The sequence below is a fragment of the Hippichthys cyanospilos genome, chromosome 7 (genome assembly GCF_059441005.1).
Source record: "Hippichthys cyanospilos isolate Australia breed blue-spotted pipefish chromosome 7, RoL_Hcya_1.0, whole genome shotgun sequence".
NCBI lineage: Eukaryota > Metazoa > Chordata > Actinopteri > Syngnathiformes > Syngnathidae > Hippichthys > Hippichthys cyanospilos.
Window position 1 is genome coordinate 19,786,424 of NC_142375.1, and position 23,291 is coordinate 19,809,714.

General features: G+C 40.6%; 2 protein-coding genes and 1 long non-coding RNA gene across 10 annotated transcripts in view; 1 reads left to right on the top strand and 2 right to left on the bottom strand.

Moving 5' to 3' along the window:
* Nucleotides 1–912, bottom strand: part of LOC148421492 (calmodulin-regulated spectrin-associated protein 3-like) — a 14,899-nt gene extending 13,987 nt beyond the window's left edge. For all 4 annotated transcript variants that reach the window (XM_088419775.1, XM_088419774.1, XM_088419776.1 and 1 more), the window contains exon 1: nucleotides 638–912. In XM_088419775.1, the coding sequence (XP_088275901.1) occupies nucleotides 638–791 (154 nt within the window). In that variant the 5' untranslated portion in view covers nucleotides 792–912. The remainder of the gene's footprint in view (nucleotides 1–637) is intronic.
* A 1,441-nt stretch (nucleotides 913–2,353) lies between these two features.
* LOC148421493 (uncharacterized) lies at nucleotides 2,354–4,467 on the top strand. The gene is made up of 2 exons (XR_015866240.1): nucleotides 2,354–2,459; nucleotides 3,857–4,467. It is a non-coding gene; the product is annotated as an uncharacterized LOC148421493 (long non-coding RNA).
* On the bottom strand, nucleotides 4,197–21,925 carry lpar2b (lysophosphatidic acid receptor 2b). Of its 5 annotated transcripts, none has more exons than XM_088420380.1 (6): nucleotides 21,556–21,925; nucleotides 14,026–14,449; nucleotides 11,289–11,783; nucleotides 8,913–9,003; nucleotides 8,744–8,852; nucleotides 4,197–5,840 (listed from the first exon to the last, which is right to left on the bottom strand). In XM_088420380.1, exons 2-6 carry the CDS (start codon nucleotides 14,279–14,281, stop codon nucleotides 5,739–5,741), a joined length of 1,053 nt encoding a protein of 350 aa, XP_088276506.1. In that variant the 5' UTR covers nucleotides 14,282–14,449; nucleotides 21,556–21,925; the 3' UTR covers nucleotides 4,197–5,738. The 5 variants fall into 5 exon arrangements, with proteins under 5 accessions (XP_088276506.1, XP_088276505.1, XP_088276504.1 ...); XM_088420379.1 differs by having other exon boundaries at nucleotides 8,744–9,003; nucleotides 14,026–14,397; nucleotides 21,556–21,630; nucleotides 21,795–21,908; XM_088420378.1 differs by having other exon boundaries at nucleotides 8,744–9,003; nucleotides 21,556–21,630; nucleotides 21,795–21,908.
* Between the last annotated feature and the right edge of the window lie 1,366 nt (nucleotides 21,926–23,291).

A 23,291-nucleotide genomic window follows, 5' to 3' on the forward strand; every position in this document is an offset into this window, starting at 1 on the left:
AACCCAGTGTTATTACCCAATGCCTAATTAATTGGGCTAATGTCAAATATGGGTGGTACCAGAACTTTTTTTTTTCCCCCCACTGGTGACTCCAGTCGAATTAAGGTGCAGCTGGTAATATTCGTCTTTTTTTTTGTATTGTTATATTGAATGCTGCAATCCAAGTCAAGTCTATGCAACACACATCGATTAGTCAGGGACACGGTGACCGTGGATGACGTCACCCATGCAACTACAGCAATGGACCAATAAAGTGAGGCGTGCAACGTTGCATTTTTTTCTTGTAGGCTGTGGTGGTGAGAGGGGGGGGGGGGTCTTTTGTTCCTCAACAACAATAAGGCATCAGCAGTCACACTGACATCAATTTTGTGCAGCGTGCTGCTTGCTGACCCACTTCCGCTCCGCACAGAACACTTTTGCAGCCCCGCTGCAGCTCTTTGTTGCACTCACCATGCAGCATCCGTTCAACCCACGCGCATGAAACGACCATTTCGTCGCAAGAAACTGCCGCACCAATGACGGATGATAGAGAGGGAGACGCACGCGCAAAAGAGCCCCAAGACGCCGGCTGGGATAACCACAGAACGCCCCACCCAAAGATGATGATGGAACCCCCCCTCGCCCCCCCCCCCCTTACCTGCACAGCCGTAAGACTTGCACAGCAGCCAACGCACGCTGGCGCGGATCTTGGCCCGGCCGAAGTCGCACCGGTCCAGAGGGGGAATCTCCGGAACCGAGAAGGGCTTCCTCGTCGACGTCGTCGTGGGCTCGCCGGGTCCGGAGTCCACCATGGCACCGGGAAGAAGAAGGAGAAGAGGAGGAGGAGGGAGGATGGAGAGATGCGCGATGGAGGTGGAGGGAAAAAGGAGGAGGAGGAGGAGGAAGGGGGAGGATCTGCTGATGTAAACAGGCAGAAGACGGAATCGTCACATGGCCAATCAATTTTTCTCATGGACCCGCACTCCACCCACTTCCGCCGCCAACACGCGCATTGTCCAGGGGAGCCGATTGATTCAAATAAAAAAGTGACGTGAAAGATTTCGCATACTCCAAAGTGCTCCCTCGTTATTCGCGGTGAGTCTGAAGAGAAAAAAAAATCTTCAAAATACGATGATCAAAAGACAAAATGTCCCCTATCCTCCTCCCCAAAAATTATTATTATTATTCTACCGAATAAAACATGTAATATTACATTTCTAAATTACAAAAACACAACGTGTTAACATTAAACAGGTATTAGAAAATACAAGTAAAATGCATCAATACGTGTATATTTTGGCACATTTTATTACTGTTCCTCTTAAAAGGGATAATCCACTTGTTTAGCCAATTTAAGCAATAAAAAGGTAATATCGATTTTGTTTATTATTTAATATAATTTTGTATAGGATTGATAACTTTCGAGTCACGTCTGTTTTTATGTCCCGCCAAGACCTTTCAAGACATATTTCCCACTTTCTATAGCTATATTATAACTGTACACAGTACATGTTATATTACATATTTATATGTTACTACTACACTAAAGCACAATATGTAAATATTAAATGCGTAAAAAATACAATTAAAATGTGTCAATAAAATATTTATAAATACCCTGTGTATAAGATGGAAAATTCGTCCACTTATTTAGCCAATTTCAACCGTAAAATGCTCATTTTAAAACTAATCTGTTCATGTCCAACTAAGACGTTTGTTGCAACTGAAAATGACCACTTGTGCTAAACGCTCGGGTAACGACCAATCACGTCTCACCTATTGGTCATGTGACATTTGCGCATTGGAGCTGTGATTAATAGTAACCTGTGGACTCCAGTACATGTGATGTCATTTTCAATTGACTGCAAGAGGCTAAATTTGCTTTTAAAACAATGACTTGTACATCTATAAATATTTAGTCATCAAATAAATAAGACAAAACTACAAATTTCCAGCTGAAAATGGTTAAATAAGTGGGCTTACACTTTAACGACTATATTCTGTCTATTAACGTAAAATAATTTACCTAAAATGGGACTTATATTTCGGTAACTGTTTATGGGTTTTTAGTTGAGGTTTAATTTTAGCAGTTCTCAATTTTTACCACACGATGGCACTATTAAACTAAACAAGAATCTTGAGGCAATGACGCCGGCCAATTTCCACTCATATGCCGCCAAATAATAATTTGTAACTACATTTTTTTATAACAATTTTTAAAACAAAATAAGTGGAAGCGTGTAGCCATAAGTTTGTTGAAAATACTCGGTGTTAATGATTTGCGGTGGAGCATCGAAAGCAGCTTAAACAGGGGAGTTGCCAACCAATAAGAATGCAACAAAACCTGTCCGGCCATTTCCCTTTCTCTTTATTGTCTAACACCTTGACAAAAGCAGTAATTAAATGTGTCGCGAGGGACAGACATGCTACAGTCACGCTGGATTTAAGAGGACATCGCGTACACTTCGACTATGCTTAAGGTAAAACGATGCAAAAATTGTCACGTGTTTATCCCTCAACCTGTATTGTTTTTTGTTTTTTTTACAATGCGATTATTTTTTCGTATGAAAATTATTTAGATCCCTTTCATTCGGTATTCCTCCTGACTTTCGTTTCAAGACGAGTTTGAAAAACATTGAAAATGCTCAATTTTCCTGGACACTTGTTAGAGGTGTAACTTGATGATTTATTGTTGTTGTTATTGTCAACATTAATATCTTTTTTAAAATTATTATTGTAGTGAGGAGTTTGCAGTGGAGATATGGTCCTAATATTGGAGCTTCCTCTTAAATCCATGCAAAGTACCCGCGATAGAGCGATTATCGGCCAGTTTTATTATCGTAACTGAAAGTTAGCATCATTGATGGATATCGGCATCGGCCTCGAAAAATAAACATACATGTTAGTGCAAGATTCAGTTAACTTTAGAGAATACTTTGCACTTTTTGTTGTTGTTTGAAAGCATTTCTTTTATTTTGAAATTTCGGAAAACATTGTTTACCCGAGAAAACAACAATTTATTAAACATTTCCCTGAACTGCTCGTTAGAATTTTACGACAAAGCTAAGCTCCATCTGGTCTAAAATGTATTTTTTAAAAATACATCGACATTTTGCAAACCTGGAAAGTTGTTGACTAAAAAACATGCTTCAAAACATTTAAAAAAAAAAACTTTTATATTTTCATTTAGTTCATTTATATTTTTCTCATGCAAATATTTGCTCTTTTACTGAAAATATCGGCTCCAAATTGTGGTTATTGAAATTGACTCCTACTAATCAACATCTGCCCAAAAAACACATTAATTTCTTTACTTAAAAACCCCGAACTTAAAGTAGTACCCGAGTGAGAGTTATCCCCTTTTAGGTTTTGGTAAACGGAACACAGGGAAGCTAAAAGAAAATCTAACCCTGTGAGTGACGTGATCAATCTCCAAATGAGCACAATATTACATAACCCAGCGACACGTGAATGCCCACATGGCGAGATGTCATTGCATTCTCAAAGTTCACCGCTAGCTGTCGCCAAATCTCAATATCACACATTTCGCTTGAAGTAAAGAGCAATGCTCAACTGAGTTTGATGTGCATTTTTTGCCTTTGTCACATGTATCAAATGCTTACTAACGACCAATCACTGTCATCAAAGTCCCAAAATATTTTAAATAAGCAATAAAAGTGTCACATCTGTCCTCAAAAATAACTAAATAGTTGTGTAGAGAAAAATATCCAACTTTTGGGATCATAGTAGAAATCAATCATGAACTTGACAGGTAACGAGCGGCGGCACGTGACAAGTTGCGTCCAACCAGTCTTGTACGGGGGCGAATCGGACTCTTTAAAAAATGCTTTTCGGATACTTGCCATGTTTCCAATAGGTCACCCGGTGATGGGCGGGTCCTCCTCCAAAGGCTTCTTGTCCCGGCAGAGGAGGTCCCCCGTTCGGCGAGCCCTGGCTCCGTTCAAGAGAGCCATGCGCATGAGGAGGCGCAACAAGATGATGAGGCCGCTGTACAAGCTGAAACCTCGGAGGGTCACGTCGGACCGCAACAGATTCCCGCTGCCGGAATGGCTCAAACGACTTTCCGGAGGCGGACGCGCTGGAAGGGAGCCCATGCAGGATAGGGGGAAGGGAGAAGGTAGGACACCCCAAAGGAGGGATTAAGCCCAAAGAGAAGCAACGAGGGTGTGGACCTTCATCAAAACACGTCACAGTAGTAGAAGGGGGGAAAAACATTTAATGACGTCCTTGTCAGTCATAGTAAAAAAAAAAAATTGAAACACTGAACACAATGATCTCAATCGCTATCTGAAAGTGTACACGCGGTTGACTTTCTCAGAGGTGTCAAATACTTTGAACTACGCATGCAGTTTCAAAAAAAAAAAGTCAGTCTGGTAAATTTGCACGACTGCAGATACTGTAGTGGACTCCGGTTTTGAACATGTTCTGCTTTCCTTTATGTTGAGTAAAAAAAATGTAAACATGGAATGATGTGGAATGATTTTGGTGACAATTTAGTGAGAAATAATAATCAATGGGATGAATTCAAATTTGAATTCAAATTTTTTAGTTATTTTGGAAATAATTTCTCAAATGAATCAAAAGTTATTTAGGAATACGTAATGGGAATTACATGAATCTGTTTGGTTGAGAATTTTGAATGAACTGAGATTTTTTTGCGGGGGGGGGGGGGGGGGTTATCTGGAAGAACGTTGAGTACGACTTCAGAAAATAGGAATTATTGGCATGATGAATTTTCGGGTAAATCGTTTTTTTAAACTTGCAAATTAAATGTTTTTAAATGAACTCATTCAATGCCAGGGACGTATTTTCACGTTTTTAAGAGTCCGGACATTCAATCCCTGATATTTAAGTATCAATTTAATACCTGATACCTGAGAAATAATGTCCTTAATGTGCTTAAGCATGGATTTGATAATTAAGTATCTGGGATTTATTGTCCGGACACTTAAAAAAAACGTGAAAATACGTCCCTGGCACTGAATGAGTTAAAATGAGGGATTGCAACGGTGCAAATGTTGAATTTTCGGTCAGTGCATGGGAATTTTTGGCGAGCTGAAAAATCATTCCTAAAGTGAACTCAAAGATTTAAAGTGTGAATTGTGTAAAAGTGTAAAGTTTAATGTTACATTCTAAAAGTTCAAACAGCCTTGAGGGAAACGTAGCCTTTGTGAATGAGTAATTTTTCGGTGAAATGTTTTATATCACAGATAAATGGTGAATAATTGGAATGAGAAACTTACAAGCACCCATGGCGTCAAATTGGGGAATATGTCGAAATTGGAGGGATATGAGTGGGATGAATTATATGGAAGGAGATGCATGTCGAAAATAGGAAAAAAAAAAACATGTCCTTGAATTCTGATGTGCCACGTTCAAGGCTACAAAAAAAAAATCATAAATACAAAATTCAGGGTACTTTTGGTAGACTGCATAAAAAAGTTGAATAAATGTCAAAGTTCTTTGCTCATATCGCTGGTTTATTACTTTCGTGTCCTCAGAAAACTAAAAAAAAAAAAAAAGCTTGCTGAGGAGTTCAAAAACAAGGCAAAAAAAAAGTTCACGAACGTTGTTATGGCAACATCCATGATGCAGAATTTCCAAATGTTTTGAGTGTCACTGGCAGGACATTAAAAAAAAAAAAAAAAAAAAGACGAAGTTCATTGACAGGCACAAGTTACGCCATCAATTTGTATACATCTTCATTCTTGTGTCCTTGAAAAGGACAAGCTTGTGTTTCAATCCCAACTCTGCGAAGACAGCGTCATGTCCGAGTGTTTGCTGATGAGCGGCGCCCCGTTGCTCTTCTCCATCAGCTCCACGTCGCGGGACTTTGAGTTCTACAGGAAAAAAGGTCATGGGGGGGGGGGAAGGAAGCCATGACAGCGGGGGAAGAGGAAGTGGGGTGGGGACACCAGAAAAAGAAAGCAGAGAAATATAAGTTAGTTGACGAAGACAAAGTGGAAAACCTGAAGACAGTTTCCCTCAAAGATGCATTTTTTTCCCCGTGTTGCGATTCCGGTATAAACAGCGTTCAGTATTAGTGAGATGTAGGTATTATTTCCATCCACTTGGGGTCGCCATTCTCATGTTGGACCGTAGGATTTGTGACCAGAGTGTAAGGCCTTAAAAAGTAAGAGCCGGTGAGTGATTTGGGTGTCGGCAAGTAAATGTATAGGGGGATGGGGCGAAGGGGGGGGGGGGGGGGGGGGGGGGGGGGGGGGCTGTCTTCAGGAGTTAGTATTAGAGGAGAATGCATACCCGAAAACCATGACAGAAAGGCCCGTTGTACCAAGGCTGGATTATACACAGAGGCGCGTGTTAGGCGTGTCCTGATCCAAGTTTATTATTTAAATGGCAAAGTACAAAAAAAAGTATAATCACACTGCTGGGAAGGCAAAGATGAAGAATCGATATTTTCATTCACACTGCTATTATTTATGTGAAAAAAGAGCTGTGCGTAATTGTCCTGTTCAGTCATTGTTAAAGGCTTTTCGATGTGGAATACATCTAAAAACAACCCAATGATCACACAATTGGGGGGACAAAAACAGGCCAGAAAATGAGCACAAAAAAGCACAAGCGGCAAAGATGCGATGCTACTGAATCACAATATTATTTTAAAGTCTTAAAAGTACAGCGTACTTAGCGTATTTTCAACTCTTGAGAAAGTGAAAATAGCACAGGCCATCTTCTCAACATTTCACGATGGCTCCAATGTAACTGGCACAAACTATTTCCATGTTTAAGTGAAACAGGACAGGTTTAAAAAAATATAGCAATAAAATAAAAAAAACGGCACCCTTTTTCTGCTTTGATTTTGCATTTTCCCTTTGGCAGAAAAAAAAAAAAAATAGCTTGTAACTGCATGCCACTCCATTTCCCGTAAACAGGACTAAGCATGAGCGCGCGCACACACACACACACACACACACACACACACACACACACACACACACACACACACACACACACACACGCAAGCAATCAGAGAAACTGCAGAGCATCAGCACACATCTGGACTTCGGACAGACACTTTTGAACACTTCACCAGCTGAAGCCACTCTTTTCCTTTGAAAGTCTTTCATCTTATTGTGATCTGACTTTAGATAATCCCAAATTAGCAACTAAGAGTTTCCCCAACCCCCCCAAGCCATTTGTTTTTGGTCTCGATCTTCTGAGACAAAATGGACACAAAAGTGGACACAAATGAATATGCTATGTTCAAAATGCACGCATTCGGATAGCAGCACGAAGACAACATTTGTTTTGCGGCACGTAATCTAATTTAAAAGCAACCATTAAATTGTAAATTAAAGGGAAGTTTTTTTCCCCCTCTGGACAAAGATCAAGAGGCCATTAGCAAGGTGAGTCACAGCTGACCGCCGCATTCCAATATGCCGCCTCCCAAGCAAATGGAATTCATCATTGTCGCATGCGGAGCTCGTAAAACGCAACGCGTGGTGCTTTGGGGGTCAAAAGTTTCCAAAGGCGACGTCCGAGTCTGGAATTGCGATAAACAAGCCACACAGCCCTCTTCGCTAGCTACTTATGTAGCATACGTCAATATGCATGGCTGACTGAGGGGAAGTCACTCCTGGTCAATTAATCAGTAACGAACAATATGTATTCTTTTTTTAACACTAAGGGCTTTATTCCGCTATAATACCTAAAAAGTTCCAAATCGTTGGCAGATATTTGGCCGAAGTTGGGGAAAGTAAGCAAAACAGAGCCCAAAAATAAAGACACTAAAATGAATGCCCTAAGATGGTTATTGTGGCATCAAAGCATAGATGCCAAAGTCTAGTCCGTGAGGGCCACTATCCTGTACATTTTTGATACTTCTCTCCAAACGCACCTGGTTCAATCGATTAGGATGATTTTCAAGCTCCTGCAGAGCTTGCTGATGAGCTAATCATTTGAATCCGGGAAAAGAAACCCGAAAAACACGAAAGACTCCAGCTCTCGAGGGGCGGAGCTTGACAACGACTTCTGTCGGCACTCGTTGTATATTCTGTTTGTGTACTTAAGACTTATAGTTAACCCGTGTGTGTGATTTTATAGTTACACCGTAATTACAACACAGTAATAGTGGCTTAAAACGACAACAAAGGCAGCTTAGGTGTTTAACACAGGGCCTTTTATTGTTAAGCCACAGTTCACCTCACATAGAATACAGATGAGACAAGAATGCAATTAGCATTCATGTCCACTGGATGGCATTGAATCGGTGGCAATCGGCTCTCTCTTTATAACTGCCTGCCCTACAACTACAGAAGACGATTTCATTAACATTTGTTTAAATTGTATCTGTCATATACACTACAAGTAAAACAAAGTATTGCTGAGGTTGAATTTGCTAAAAAAAAAAAAAGAGAGAGAGAGAATGGAGCCGCTGTACTCGTGCAAGGACGCTTCCTTGAAGCCCCAGTACAGAAACTATTAAAATAATTGTCAGATGGGCTAACGTACCGACAGCCATCAAATGAAATCGTCTTTAAAAATACGATAGGAATGCTTAGATAAGATGAACATTCTTTTGCCGATGCTGCATTTCTTGATGAAAGCGCTTAAGTAAACATGCGGAAACCTTTCATTCGTTTAAAGCAAAAAAAAAAAAATGAGGAGAAATGTGGCGAGCCAGTTTAGCGGTTTCAGAAAAGGTCAACGGGGTCAGGTGGAGGGGCTAGTGGCTGTTTTTTGGGAGACTTGTGATCTCGGTACCGTTGCTGTCGGACAGTACCTCGTGCTCCAGGGTGTTAAAGTTCACGCCAGACACGCCGGACTTGTCGCCGCCGCGCCAGCACAGGCAGCACAGGATCTCCCTGAAGGTCCTCCGCATGTCCTTGTCCCTGAAGGAGTAGATGATGGGGTTGACCAGGGAGTTGCACTCGGCCAGCACCAGGCAGTACTTCTCGTAGCGCAGAACTTTGCACTCGTCGCAACCCAGGCCGTCAAGCAGGAGCACCACCAGGCCCGGGGTCCAGCAGATAACAAACAAGCCTGAAAAGGGAAGGTGACCTCGGTTCACTATTGCAGGTTTTTCCACTGTGTGGATGCAGTCATGAATATGCAAAATTGTAAAAATGTGATCAAAGCAAAAGTAACTACGCTGTATATTATATATTTATGAAATTGAAATGAGAATATTGATTATGTCATCATTAGAGTATGATGACTTTTGAAGACTTTTGCATTATGGGAGTCCAGGCTAAGGAAATCATCAGTCATTGAAAGGTCTGCAAAAGTCATAAGTTGGCCGCTAGCGCCACCCGGTGGTTTTGGGGTGTCAACACAAATTTTTTTGTTGCACCCCGTTTGCAACAAATGATTAATGCACGATACAACATCGGGTTTTCAATATGTCAAAAACTGACAATATTTCCAATTTAGAATTTTGGCAGTAAATGAGACCGACATGGGCTATATTTGACACCAACAGGATGTACCTCACAACTTCTTGTCTGCAAGCATTTAGAGGGCACGGCAGCATGGCATATAGAAAGTCGTCATGTTTTGACAATCTATGCAATATATTAGCCTCCTGTTTTTTTCGTATGCTTTTCCTTTGATATCACGCATCAAAAACATCAAAAAGCCCGGGTTAAACAAATTAACTTTTGAAGAAAACACCTAAATAACTGCTGAAAAGTGGCGCATCGCTAAATATTAAAAAAAAATAATAATTAAAAAAATAACAGCAGCTTTCTTTGCGAACTTTGTAGCCCGGCCAAGCTAGCATCCTTGAACAAAAACACGTCTTGGTGGAAACAACCGAAACGAAAAAATACCCAATCGTGCCACTACACCAGAAACGACAACAGATAGATATGCCGAAGAATGTCCGAAGCGGGAGGTCCTAACTGGAACGCGAGAATGTACTGTAAATTCCTCTCACACATGCCCGCACACACACACACACACACACACACACACACACACACACACGCCGAGTTTAGTCTGCATGATCACATTTCATTATCATAACACTTGATTGGTCAGCTCAGGAATCCTTTCTGCGAATTGATAACAACGTGCGCACGCTACGGCGTGAAGTGTGATGCGAGCAATTTGAGGAACGCTTGAGGCCGAGGATTACGTTTGGGTGTCACGCACCAGATGTAAATGTTGACATGATTCTGGCCCGACACACACACACACACACACGCGCGCGCGCGCACGCACACTTTACTGCGTCATCGTAACTCAAGTATGCAGCTCCTTGTCGAGGCACGCCGGGGTTATCCTGGCCTCCCTCACATGCCAGAGGTGGCAGGCGCTCGCTGCTGAGCGACGGCAGAAAAGACACACTTAAGGAATTTATTGTCATGTTGGAAAAGAAAAATGGGGGTGCGTGAGTGTGTGTGTGTGTGTGTGGGGGGGGGGGGGGGGGGGTGTCGGACAGATTGTAAAGGCAGGGAGTTACTTGGGGATTGTTGAAGGAAACGCAATGGGAGTTTTCAGGCGGTGAGGTGCTGAAAGTGAGTGTGTGTGTGTGTGTGTGAGTGTGTGATTTTGGATGAACAAGTGCAGGCATACCAAGTGCGGGCACGCTACGAGCAGCGAGCGGTTGATATAAGCGAGGCTTGAGGAAATCATCCATGGGCATTGGGGCAGCAGGTGAGTTTAACAGGGGATGTCAACGCAAAAGTTTTCCTTTCTCTATATTAATTCAAGGATGAAACCATTTGAACGTATTAAGCGGCCAAAAAGTGATCGATGCCGGTTAATAAATTTGTGTATCTTGTTACCTTTATTTTTGTTTGAATGAAATGGTGGTTAGTGTTTGTTGACTATGCCAATCACTAGCGCCCTAATGCAATTAATAACGGGTTAGCAAAGGCAAATTTCTGTGGTGTCTAAAAATTCCTTTGTATAGGAGATAATGAGTAGTAAAAAAAAAATAAAAATTGAAGAAAATACTAATGAATGGAATAACCGATCGGATCATCCATCCATCCATCTATTTTCTATAGCCGCTTATCCAACAGGGCTCCGGGCAGTAGGCGGAGCTGGTTGCCAGCCAATCGCAGGGCACACAGAGACGAACGACCAATCGCGCGCCCAATCACAGCTAAGGACAATTTAGTATGTCCAATTCACCTGCCGTGCATGTTTTTGAGGAGTGGGAGGAAGCAGGAGTGCCCGGAGAGAACCCACGCGGGCCCGGGGAGAACATGCAAACTCCACACAGGAAGGCCGAAGCCAGGTGGATTCAAACCGATCCACTGAGCCACCGAGCCGCCCCCGATCGGATCATTGATTTGAAAAAGATTCAAGAGGCCTACCTAAAATCATGGAGACGGTCTTCATCAGGTTGAGCACCGTCTCCCGACGTCTCATCTGGGTGGTGTGCTGCGACATCTGCTTGCTCTTGTGCCTGACGTACACGAAGATGCGAGTGTAGACGGCCACCATGATGGAGAAGGTGAGCAGGTTGAGGACCGCCCAGAACACCAGGTAGCTGCGGCTGTAGAGCGGCGCCATGGTGGAGCACTTATCCAGGTCGCACAGACAATGCCATCCCATGGTGGGCACCAGGCCCATGACGATGGCCACCAGCCAGATGAAGATCATGATGACGAAGACGCGCCGGGTGCTCATCTTGCTGTGGAGCTGCATGTTGAAGATGGTTTGGTGGCGCTCCACGGCCACGGCCAGGAGGTTGAGGACGGACGCCGTCAGGCTGGTGTCGATCAGACCTTGACGCACGAACCACTGGTACTTGGACAGCTTGATGGTCCACGGACCCGTGTGGAACATCAAGTGGAGGTAGGAGACCCCTGTGAAAGAAGGAAGACAAATTCTCATTGGAGGCCTTGACCTACAAGAGAAGCTCTGTGGATGCAGAGAGCTTCTCTTGTTAAAGATTCCAACGGGAGCTAAATGTTTGTCGGGTTGTGTCTCACAGCTGTTTTGGGTGCAGAATCCAGAACCGGTCTCAGTTTTTCCTCTGTCATGTCAAGGTTTCTTTTTTTTTAACTATAGGATTCCCATCATACTTTATTAATACTCATCTACTGTACTAGTGCTGAGCTACTGGGAGCTGCACACACCTCTCACCGCATCTCAATTGTGAATTCACGGATCTTCTCACTACAAGCTAATCAGTGGAATTTTGCTTATCTGGAGTCTAACAATTTCTTTTCAGTGACACTTAGTTAGACCACCAACCCTGGAACGTCATGTTTAAAGCCGCAGGACAAACAAGTGCGGTTTATAGACTTGACGGTGCAGTGGGGAAGAAGAACCCCTGAAAGGCAAGCATGACAAACGTTCTCCAGTGGAAGACCGCAAAGAGTCGTGCGAGCAGCAGTGCGCTGCGGCTATCATTTGTTAGGCAAACTGTCAACTGTAACTTTTTTTCTGTGGGCTGCAAAAACCACACAGCGTCTCAACTCTGCTTTCGTTTTACCTTTCTTACTCTGAACTATTTTTGGATGAAGAAAGTCTCTAATTTGATACAATGGCCAAGAACAAAAACAACAACGATTGGCTGAAAGGGAATTTCGGCAATTTCAATTGGGTCCAATTGAGTCGGAGATTTGATAAGACTTTTTCATGAATGTAATTGAGTACAGGCGCGTGGTGTGACAGATGTTGAGATATACAGTATCTAATTCGGTGCTTCTCAAATAGTGGGGCGGGCCTCCATGGGGGGGCGCGAGGTGATGCCAGGGGGGCGTGGATGATCCCAGGAAAAGGGCTTTCACCTTTTAATTTTCATCATTTTCTTTTAGTTTCAGGCAATTTGGTGCATTTTCTTCTTTTTTTCCGTTTTAGACTAAGCTATAACCCGTATAAACGCGATAAAAATAATAAACAGTTGTTGAAAGTTGATTTATATTGCGTTTGATAGTCTTTTTTATAGTTTTATAGTCTGGTTTTATAGTCCAGCATTTGTCTTGGTCTATTTATTGCACTGATGGTTTTGTAAGGTAGCTTCAGTTTAATCTAACACCGTGCAAAGTCCAACATAATGAGGCTGTACTGCACACTGTTTTTTGTTTGACGATTTGAAGGAAATTATTTTTGATTGACAAATAAAGTCAGTAACCAAGAAAACAGACTACTGTTGATTCACTCAAAACGATGGCTAACATGACGCCAGTTATGGGAAATGTAGCCATAGCAACACATTAAATCAAATCCTCGGGAATACTGCATACGACACAGTACGGTGATTAAAACTGGAGTTAAGAACAATGCACAGCTACATTAAAAATATTAGTTAAAACTCGGGCTGCACAATTAATTGAATTTCAATCATGATCACGATATTGGCTGCCACCATTAACAATATTAACATCTAAAAAGCCGGCTACGCTACACATCAAATCAAGCACATTGTCATCCTACCACCAGGGGGCAATGTTGCATGACAAAAATCCTCTGCTTTTTTCACCCTAATATATTATTTACCAGTGTGAAATGGCGTTGAGTTCACCTGATTCCTAATATATATATATATATATATATATATATATATATATATATATATATATAGATTTAAGTTTGATTAAAAGAAGATAATGTGCTTGGTTGTAAGTAGGCTTCATTTAGCTATGTTGCCCTGTGTGCCAGGTTTTTGCCATGTCTTGGGCGGTGAATTTGTTTGGATTATTATTTACCTTATTTTTGTTTATTATTATTACTTGTAATTATCAAGCCTTGTTTATCTACTGCTTGTTTAAAAAAAAGTGCACTAAATAGACAAGTTTGACCAAACATGCTGAATAATCGTGATTGATAAAGGTGATATAAATATCGACCAAAATAATCGTGATTGTTATTTTGGTCATAATCGCGCAGCCCCAGTAAAATCCAAAGGAAGAAGGGAGCTGAAATTTCACCCAGACGGTGACAACATGTCAGAGTTCAACATGGCACGACCACTGAGTTATGACTCTACCAGGGCTGTGCGATCCCTTGGCTAAAATAACTGTTAAAATAACCCAAAACTGTTAAAATACTGCACAAGGGTTAAAGGTCACAGATAAGGAACCATGTTAAAAGTTAACATACCTGAAAAGAGGTCTGCCAAAGCCAGATTTCCCAGCAAGTAATAGATAGGGTAATGGAAGCGTCTGTTTTTCAAAATGGCCCCGATGACCAGCAGGTTGGAGAAGATGACGATGAAGCAGACCGTCATGCCCAGCGAGACGATCACATAGTCGCGGCGGCGCCAGTGGTCGCTGATGTTCTTGCCGCTTTTCTCGTAGAAGAACTTGACGCTGCGGTTGAAGTAGCATCCCTCCGTGTCGTCCGTCTGAATATCCATGGCGGGCGGGGGCGCGGCGGAAGGGGTGTGCTCGGAGGGCGAAGGCGAAACGGCGCGGCCTTTCAAACGGGGGAACCAACGACGGCACTAGGGCGCCATTCAGAAGGGCCTCCTCCCTGATGGGTTAGAGGGCAGCATGTCATCGGCCGCACGGGTAACGACGCTCGTCTGGAAGACACGCGGACGCCGCGTCAAACATCCATCAATCAATGATGTCAAAACGATCAAAGATTTTGAACAAACTTCTGCAAATTTCGAACCCCAACCTCGCTCAGTCTCCGGCACCAGCAATAAGCGTCCTTTGCAGTCGCCATCACTCGCCCGCAACCGCCATTTTGCCGCGTCTCCACAATGGAGACGGCCGAGGAGACACACCTCGCAATTACACAATGCAGCTATGTAACACAATCTCAATCCAAACATTCACACACACGCAGCCTCGGTGACCCACTCTCCTACTGAGGGTTGCGCGGAGAACCATGCCAAACGGGGAAAAAAAACAAAAAGGGAAAAATGTAGAGCGGGAGAGGCAGTTTCGGACCACAAACTTGAAACGGTTCAGAAAGAAAGAATGCGAAGAAATCCCCCGAAATCAAACACGCTTTAACATCTTGAAAACTGATTTAGCGACGGTTACAATTCAGAATCGCAACTCAGAAGAATAAATTGTGCATGCTACTGCAGCTATGCTAACTAATTCAAATGATCAAAGCATCATCACTATTCAATTAGCATTAATTAGCTACTATGCGTGCATTTCTTTCATTTAATATCTTCAACTGAAAAAGCACAAATTTAGATTTTTCTTTAAATGTGCATGCATATATATATATATATATATATATATATATATATATATATAAATAAAAGCAAGTGCCCAAGCTAAGACACATGCTTTGGAAAAATGGTCACCTCCTTGTGTCAACGCCAAGGGGAAAAAGGAGCACCCTGGAGATTTCTCCCAATGTAATCAACTGACGTGGCTGTTTTCTTTTCAACACACTTAAGTTGTTTTTTTTTTTTTCACTCTAAGTGCTGCTTGCATGAACATGATGTGCCTTTTTGCATTGTCTTTAAGTGCCCGAGACACTGAAAAGATTCCAACTAGGTCTGTCACTATAAAATCTTTTAAATAAATGGTTTATCCTGTTGCCTTTTCCATCAAATAATCAAGTAACTGCCACTCACAATTTTTAATCCTTTATTTTTTTGAATAATCCAAGATTGAAAACTAGTGGCCTTTTTTAAATGGTCTACTGAACTTGAATGTTAATTGAAGCAAGTGGATATAATTACTCATTATCTGTTATATTTGATACATTCGAATTTTTCGCCAATGCTAACCGGTTAGGAATCACGAATAGCATTAGTGTGCTAGCGATTATCATTTAATTTCAACAAACAAGCTACCATTCCTTTCACACATACAAAATGTTGTAGGAACATTGCACAATGTAATAGTGTCACTTAGAGAAGTTTGTTCTGCCTTAGCTACTGTGATGTCAATCACTTCCTGTTCTTCTTCTTCGCCTACGATCAAACTCTGCACGTTTTGTGCTTGAACGCCCTCTACTGGTTAAAATGTGAACACACACAAAAAAAAAAAACGGATCCACTTTCGATCATTTGCAGTGTATAATACAGCTCTGGTGCTTTTGGGGAAGTTCATTCCTTCATATTGAGAAGCTCCATGTGCTAAAATTGTGAATTGTGAATGAAATCCTACTAGCCCCTAAATCAGTAAGCGTTTTTTTTTTTAGCACACAAATAGCATCAGCTTCTTCGGCCACTAGGTGCTGCATTAAGATCAGCAATGGAGTTGAATATCAAGACTGTTTTTGCAGAGTATTTTTTTTCCCGCAACGTACCGCTGATGTATGCCTTTTCCACTTTGTAGTTGATTGAACATTACTTAAGTTGAACCAATCATTTCAATTGAAAAATATCTCAAACTCGCGATACCCCTGTCTTTCAAAGAGTATTTGAAATGAAAGTTTAACCTCACGGAACAGAGCTGTGGAGTGAAAATGTGCCACAGAGTAGAATTAAGTCTACTTCCCATAGTCAATGACAAATTGCTGCGGTTCCCGGTCAGCAAACTAGATGAATGAATCACACTTTGTAAGAGTGTCTGCAACAATCATGGAGCACACACAATTTTGCAATCAATCCACAACTCAATTCATACAGCCACAACAACATAAAGCTGTCAAAATGACTCAAGTAAATCGACAACCAATTGACTATCAAAAATAATCTACAACTATTTTAGGAGGAATCGTCTCAAATCTTGTTGAAAATTCAATTTTTCTTACTTTATACTTGGTCAGCCTCTTAACAGTAATATTCCTTATTTTTTGCATTCTTTCATAAAAATAGAATAAACTTTTGTGTGTAATCAAATCATATTTCTTGTGGGAAATTTGTTAGTGGTTGTTTTTTTTTTTTACTTTTTCGAACCCTAACTCATACCAAATAAAGAACAATAATTGGTTGATAAGCAGTAAATAGGGAAATTATTGTTTTCTCGTTCAAGCAAAATAAAACTTTTATGCAAGGATTTGATTACCGTTACAGATGGAATAATCAATAGAATTGATTCCAACAGCCTTTAGTAAACAGTAATGATTGGAAAATAATTTAGCTGTAAACACCGAACAAAAACCATTTCTGATCCAACAAAATAACGAAAAGAATAATCTATTCTAAAATTTCGGAGAGTAATCGGCCTTGATAGCACACAATTGAAAATTTTCTATGGACACAAGACAAGATTTTTTTGTTTGTTTTTAGTTCAATGCATTATTATTGTTCTCCCCTTGAAAAGACGATTATTGCCAAAGGTCAAAACTGATCACATGGATTTTGGATATCCCATTTCTACAAAGTGTTACTGTTTAGTTCGGTATGGTTAAACTCCGCCTATTTGATGTTACACAAATTAAACAAAAAAAAAAATACAACTGATTAGAACAGAAGATGAATTCAATCGAATGCATTTTGCTTAGCATTTATCAGGTTGCTGAATCCTGCTGACACGAGAGCAATCGTTTTAAGCGTCTTCCTCCAGTGCGAAACAACGCAGCTCTCGAAATTCACTTGAGCTGCTACTGCGGCTCTACGCACGACTTTAGCGTTTTTATGCATCGCTTGCATCCAGTTGTGCGTGCAGCGAACCAGCGTCAACAGTAAACAGCAGTTTCCACGCTTAACCCGTCATTAGCAGGGCGGCCACGCCCGACTCTCCTCTTCCTCCAGCCATTCTTAGAGGGTAAAAAAGAAAGAAAAAAAAATGAGTATTGCATGTTTGAGTGAGCCAGCGATTCTTTTCAGCAGGAAAGATTTACACTCTATGGGTGTGCAAACTGAAAGGGAGAGACTCTCAATTATCTTTTTTGGAGTTCCTGCGAAGAATGTAAAAAAAAACAAAAAAAAAGGGAAGTGACTCCTCAAACACCCGAGGTAGAAAGCAAGTAGCAAGTAGCATCTGTGCTAATGTGCCTTTCAGCCTTTGAATCAGCCGGAAACATGCACAGACGCGTCACGGGCATGTCGAATGGAAACCTATGCGCTTGGTTGAACGGGAACATTTTCAAGAGCAGGAAACTTGAGCAAAGTGTAAACACAAACCTGACTTGAGCGCTCCATAAGATGAACTTTTCGCACTAGATATCACGATCGGAGAAATGTATTATCCTATTGATTATTTCAATAACCCTTGTGGTATTATGTGACAAATTATGGACATTCTGTTGATTTTTTTTTTTGTGTAATATCATAAAAAGAATCAATGGGGGAATCGGAAATTTCCAGCAGGTAATTAAAACGTAAAATTTCAAAGTGCAACAATTCTGACAGTTTTATGTGATTGCAGTGGGACGTGCGAGATTTTGTGTACACAAGTAATCAGTCAAAATTTTGGACCATGTAAATTCATTATAATTACATTTTTTGAGATGCATTTTAATAGGATTTATGACAATGATTTTTCTGCGATTTTTGCAACATTCCTTTGAGGGGCAGTCAAACTATGTCAACAAACAGAAAATTCTTTGTTGACTCGTTTCACCCCAAGACAGTAGGTGGCGGAAGAGGCCAGTTAAAGGCTATGTCTGAAAGCGTCATCGGCATCATGCGGTGTCATTTTAGATCGACGCAGAAAGTGGCAAAATGGCCGACCCCCTGAGATGATGATGAAAATGTGAAGATTTTAAAGATGTGAGAATGACGTGGAATAAAATGACCCAAAAATGGTCAAAATACCACACAAGGGTCAGAATACTGTGTGAAGACTAGCAGGGCCGCGTTGAGCAAAATATTGTAAAATAAATAAATAACTTAAGACTTTGCAGGCTTTGCGGTTTCATGTGTTATTTGAGTTTATGTAAATTTAACAATTCAACTGTATGGAATAAATTTCAAATAAAAAAAATTGTGAAACATTTTGCGTTAAATCATCACACACCATCTTCAGAAGAGAATGGTTGGAAGGAGATAATGGTAAAAAAAAAAAAAAAAACAATGCGATAAAACAATTTAATTGCTACAGTTTGAAAAGTACAAAATGGCGACTCATTGTTACAAAGTCAAATGCGCATTCCGGAAACCAAAGCCATAAGTCTTCTTCTTATAATAAAAGACACACATACAAAGAAGAACACAGATGCTGAAGATCCTCCATTGTATTCTTTTGTCTACTGGCACAACCGCACAAAAAAAAAAAAAAAAAAAATCACCCTCCCCACAAGACAGTGTACCCAAAATGGGCTGGGCTAAGTTTTTTTTTTTTTTTTTTTTACCCTCGGGGTGGTAATGTGTCAACAACGCTGTCTACCAAATACATTCAAATGAAAAGTACAGTGCTAGAACGGAGCAAACCTTCAAATTCATAATATTCATTGTAGAAGTTGAAAACATGAATGCAATTCATTTGGTTGCCTTGAGATGGCGCCGATATATTGGTGGTGCATGCAGAGAATTTTGTTTTGTTTTATTTGTCAATTTTATTTTACATTTGCAGTGATCCAGGCATAGCTTCCAAGGCCACAGGAGTGCTAATATTTACTTTTGAATCATTTTAAGCATGTAAGTTTACTGTAGTTTAGTTTAGGGTCATGCAAAATACTTCCTGTGTGTTATACTAATATGCTAATGACACACTAACAACGCTAAAGTCAGCACACTAGCGATTCTAGAGGAAGCGTTCAGTGGTTTGTTTAAAGCGGCCCAAAGTAGTATGTAAGTGTTTTTATATAAATATGTAGAATGTTAGCCATAGCTAATAGTAGTTAGTTTTATTTTTGTTCATTCTACGGTGTACACTGTTCAAAGTGTGGATGAAGCGAGTAAAGATACAAAGTGCAAGACCACGGTAAACAGTGCAAAGAACAAATCTCTCTTGACAAGCCATTATATGAAGAAATTCTAAAAATGCATAAAAACTGAAACAAATACACATTAGAATCAGCAGCACAGGGAAGACGTCGCGACTTGTGATGTTTTACGTTACAGTCTTGTACGAGCGAGCGCTGGAACAATTTCGCTTTTTGTATCCTGAATTCTCTTTCCTAACAAGATAGTATTTTTCCGAGGAGGCATTTCGTAACCTGAATTTTTCAATGGAGACAATCGTAAGTAGAGGTACCACTGTGTTAGAAGGAAAACAACCACGTAAAAACCAAAAGCCGTATTGGTGAATCCCAACCCAAGAAAATACAACATTAATAGTATCGGTTACTTGGTATCGGAGTACTCAAGAGTTTAACTATCAAACATTTGAGGATTTGTGTTTTCTATTCATTTGGCAGATATTGTGTCGGCTCGGTCGGAACTGGTAATTTAAAAACAAAAAAAACAAAACAAAAAAAACAGTCTGACTTCAGGTTTGCACAAATACTAAATAATTCAAGTAATTGGCGGCTCATCCCAGACTGGCTGTGGTTGAAGCTGGGTCAAATAAAGCCAGTACAAGATGTGACTGGAAATTTTGCAGATATTTCTACATGATAAAGCCAGCTAAACTTCTTGGGAAAGTGTCAATTTCTTCAGCTACCAATGAATCATTCAACTGGGAAATGAGGAAATGTGGTTTTTGTTTCGGATCTTTTTTTTTATTTAATTGGTACAAAAGAATATTAGCGCCAAATTGAAAACAAAAGAAAAAAGAACTTCAAGGAAACTTCATGTACGTACTTTTGTTTGATCAAACTAGGGCAGGGCGCTAAATTAAATAATAGGATTCATTCATCAAAAATTTGGAAATAAGCTAAATTATGACATTGAAATTGTGCACAAAGGATATAATGCTGAATGGGGTTTTCACAATCTATTTTTGAGTTGTTTTTTTGGGGGGGATATATTGCCAAGCCCTAAATTAAAGTTATGTATTACCAAAAGTCGTATTTTAAACGAGTTGTCTTTCCACTGCAAGGATGTGAAATGGTGTCCAAGCGTTACCTCGCTACATCGTGGTTCAGTAATTGAGGCCTTACTCTATAGATGATTTCCATTTATGACCATAACTTTTTCTAATCCAGGTTTATGTCTCTATTTTCTTGCAATTGTTCTTCCTTTTAAGTCAGACCAATCAAAATATATCAATTTTATGTATTTAAAAAAAAAAAAACGGTAATACATGGATTTTCCTTTATGACCATATCTATCAAAGAACTACCTTGTGTTTTTTCCTCTAAGTTGGACCAGGCCAAAAAGATAGATTTAATGCATTTTTTATTCAACAAAATAAACAAAGTAGAAAAATAAGAACAAAAGCAACAAAAATATTCCGTCTCAACTTTTGCGGATTTTTGGTTAATGTGTATTTTTTGGGGGACGTAACCCCCGCGATAAACGAGGGAACATTCTTGCGAGTTTGAATTCGAATATATTTATATTTTTTGCAGCCTTTTTTGTTTGCAAACAATCCACGTCCATATGTAGAATGTATGCAACAAGCGTTTTGACTCGATAGGTCTCTAAAAATATGCAAAACAGCCATAACTATATCGGCAGATGCAAATCATGAGATTTGCAAAACCAAATCACAGCTTCTGTGGCTGTAGGGATGTGGTCAGCTGAAGATGTTTAGAGAAGCAAGGCAGCTGGTGCTTCTACGGGACCGGGAGACACCTCACACCTTCCCGCGTACTCAGGCACATTTGACGGGCACCAAAACGCGAGCGAACGCCCTTTGAGTGAAAGCTACTAAAATATTTTCACCCCAAAATTCTCATTTATAACACACTCGCGATAAGAAAAAAAAAGACTTTCCTCACCTCCGTCGGTTACTTTGAGCTCGTTCTTCGAGTAAATCCACAGAAGTCGTCGAGCAAACAAATACCTGCAAGTACCTGAGGGTCACCTCCCGCGACGTAAAAGTCACGAGGCCCCACAAAAGGTGAGCATAAACACAAGCCAAAAAAATAATAAAAACACAAAATAAGGCTTTGGTCCACTTCCAGGGAGGTTAATGCTTAAATTGTTGGCAAAAAGCCGAAAATGTCCTCGGGCAAACCTTTCTGCCTGCTTCCGGGTCCGGAACTTGTATCGGTGCTCCTGTCTTTTTTTTACCTGCACGCTCGGCTAGCGCTCGCTGACTTTGGGCCGTGAGGGGCGGAAAGGGCGCGGCTACTCGCCTCGCTCCGCCGCCGCCTCCTTCAAGAGGGCGGTGGAGCTCGAGTAGCGCTGTAAGCTGTTGGGGGCGTGGCTAAACGCCTGGGCGGGGCCAAACGTTTGACCCAGCCCAGTAATGGTCTGACACCGCCCACTGAACGTGGTCGAAATGGCTAAATAGTAATGCAGTGGTTCTCAACCTTGTTTCACGGATTTACCCCCTGCGAAATATATTTTCAGACCAATACCCCTTAACCAGTGCAAAGTGTTTGGGGGTGGAAAAAAAAAAAAGAAAACATGCCATCGGTGTCTGATTTATTCAACTTTAGACCCTGTATTAGTTACAAAAAAAAAAATCAACATAAAATGTCCTATTTTGGATCATAGAACAAATCTGTTATCATAAAGAAATAACTTTATTATTAATACATATTTTCCCACAGAATAATAATTAATATAACGTGCCAGAAAGTTATTAGAAATATTTTTTTGTCCACAGAAAAATGTTAAAAATAAAGCTTCCTGTTTTGGGCTAGCAGTAGAGATTTGCTCTCAAACATAAATCATTAACCTAATTAATAATAAATATTTGTCCACAAAAAAATAAACACTAAGTGTCAAACCTGTTCTCAAAAATAATTATCCATAAATATTTACCAACAGAAAAATATGAAACTTTTGCGATGATAGTAGAGATGTGTTTGCAAAAATAAATCGTTGACAGGTAACGAGAGGTGGCACATGACAAGTTGGGTCGAACCATTCTAGTATGGGGGAGAATCAGAGTATTTACAATAATTGAATAAACTCCTGAACCTTTAGTTTGTTTTATGAACTTATATTTACCTGAAACAATGAATTAATTCAATAATTATTTTGAAAGGATTTGTCCACTTTTGTGTGTATGGGACATCAAATTTAACTTGGAAAGTCCCATCAACTTGGCTGCAATTAAAAATCGTCGTCTGATTTATTCCATCATTGACATGAATCACACTTGAACTTTTCCGAGTTGACCAACAATTGAACCTTCAACATATCACTTACGATGGCTGTTTGGAGTATTTGTGGCAGACAAACAGTGTCATGACAATGACGGGAAAAGGCGAGGAAATGCCAGAAAGACAGCAGACGTGGAGCGAGTGAGAAGTAGCGGGGGGGGGAAACGTTGTTATGACTTCCTGTTTACGACTGCTACTGGCGCCAAGGTTAGCGAGAAACAGATATGTCAAGTGTATACTTTCCGTATGCGGTGCGTATACATCTGTGTATCCACCGCAACCGTCAAAATGTACATGCTTGGTTTCCCCTGGCTGTCGTCACGGTAACAGAGGATGCTGAGTGGCTTCCTCCATGTTTTCAATTCCCCAGATCGGCCTCACCAGTGGAGGTGGAAAAC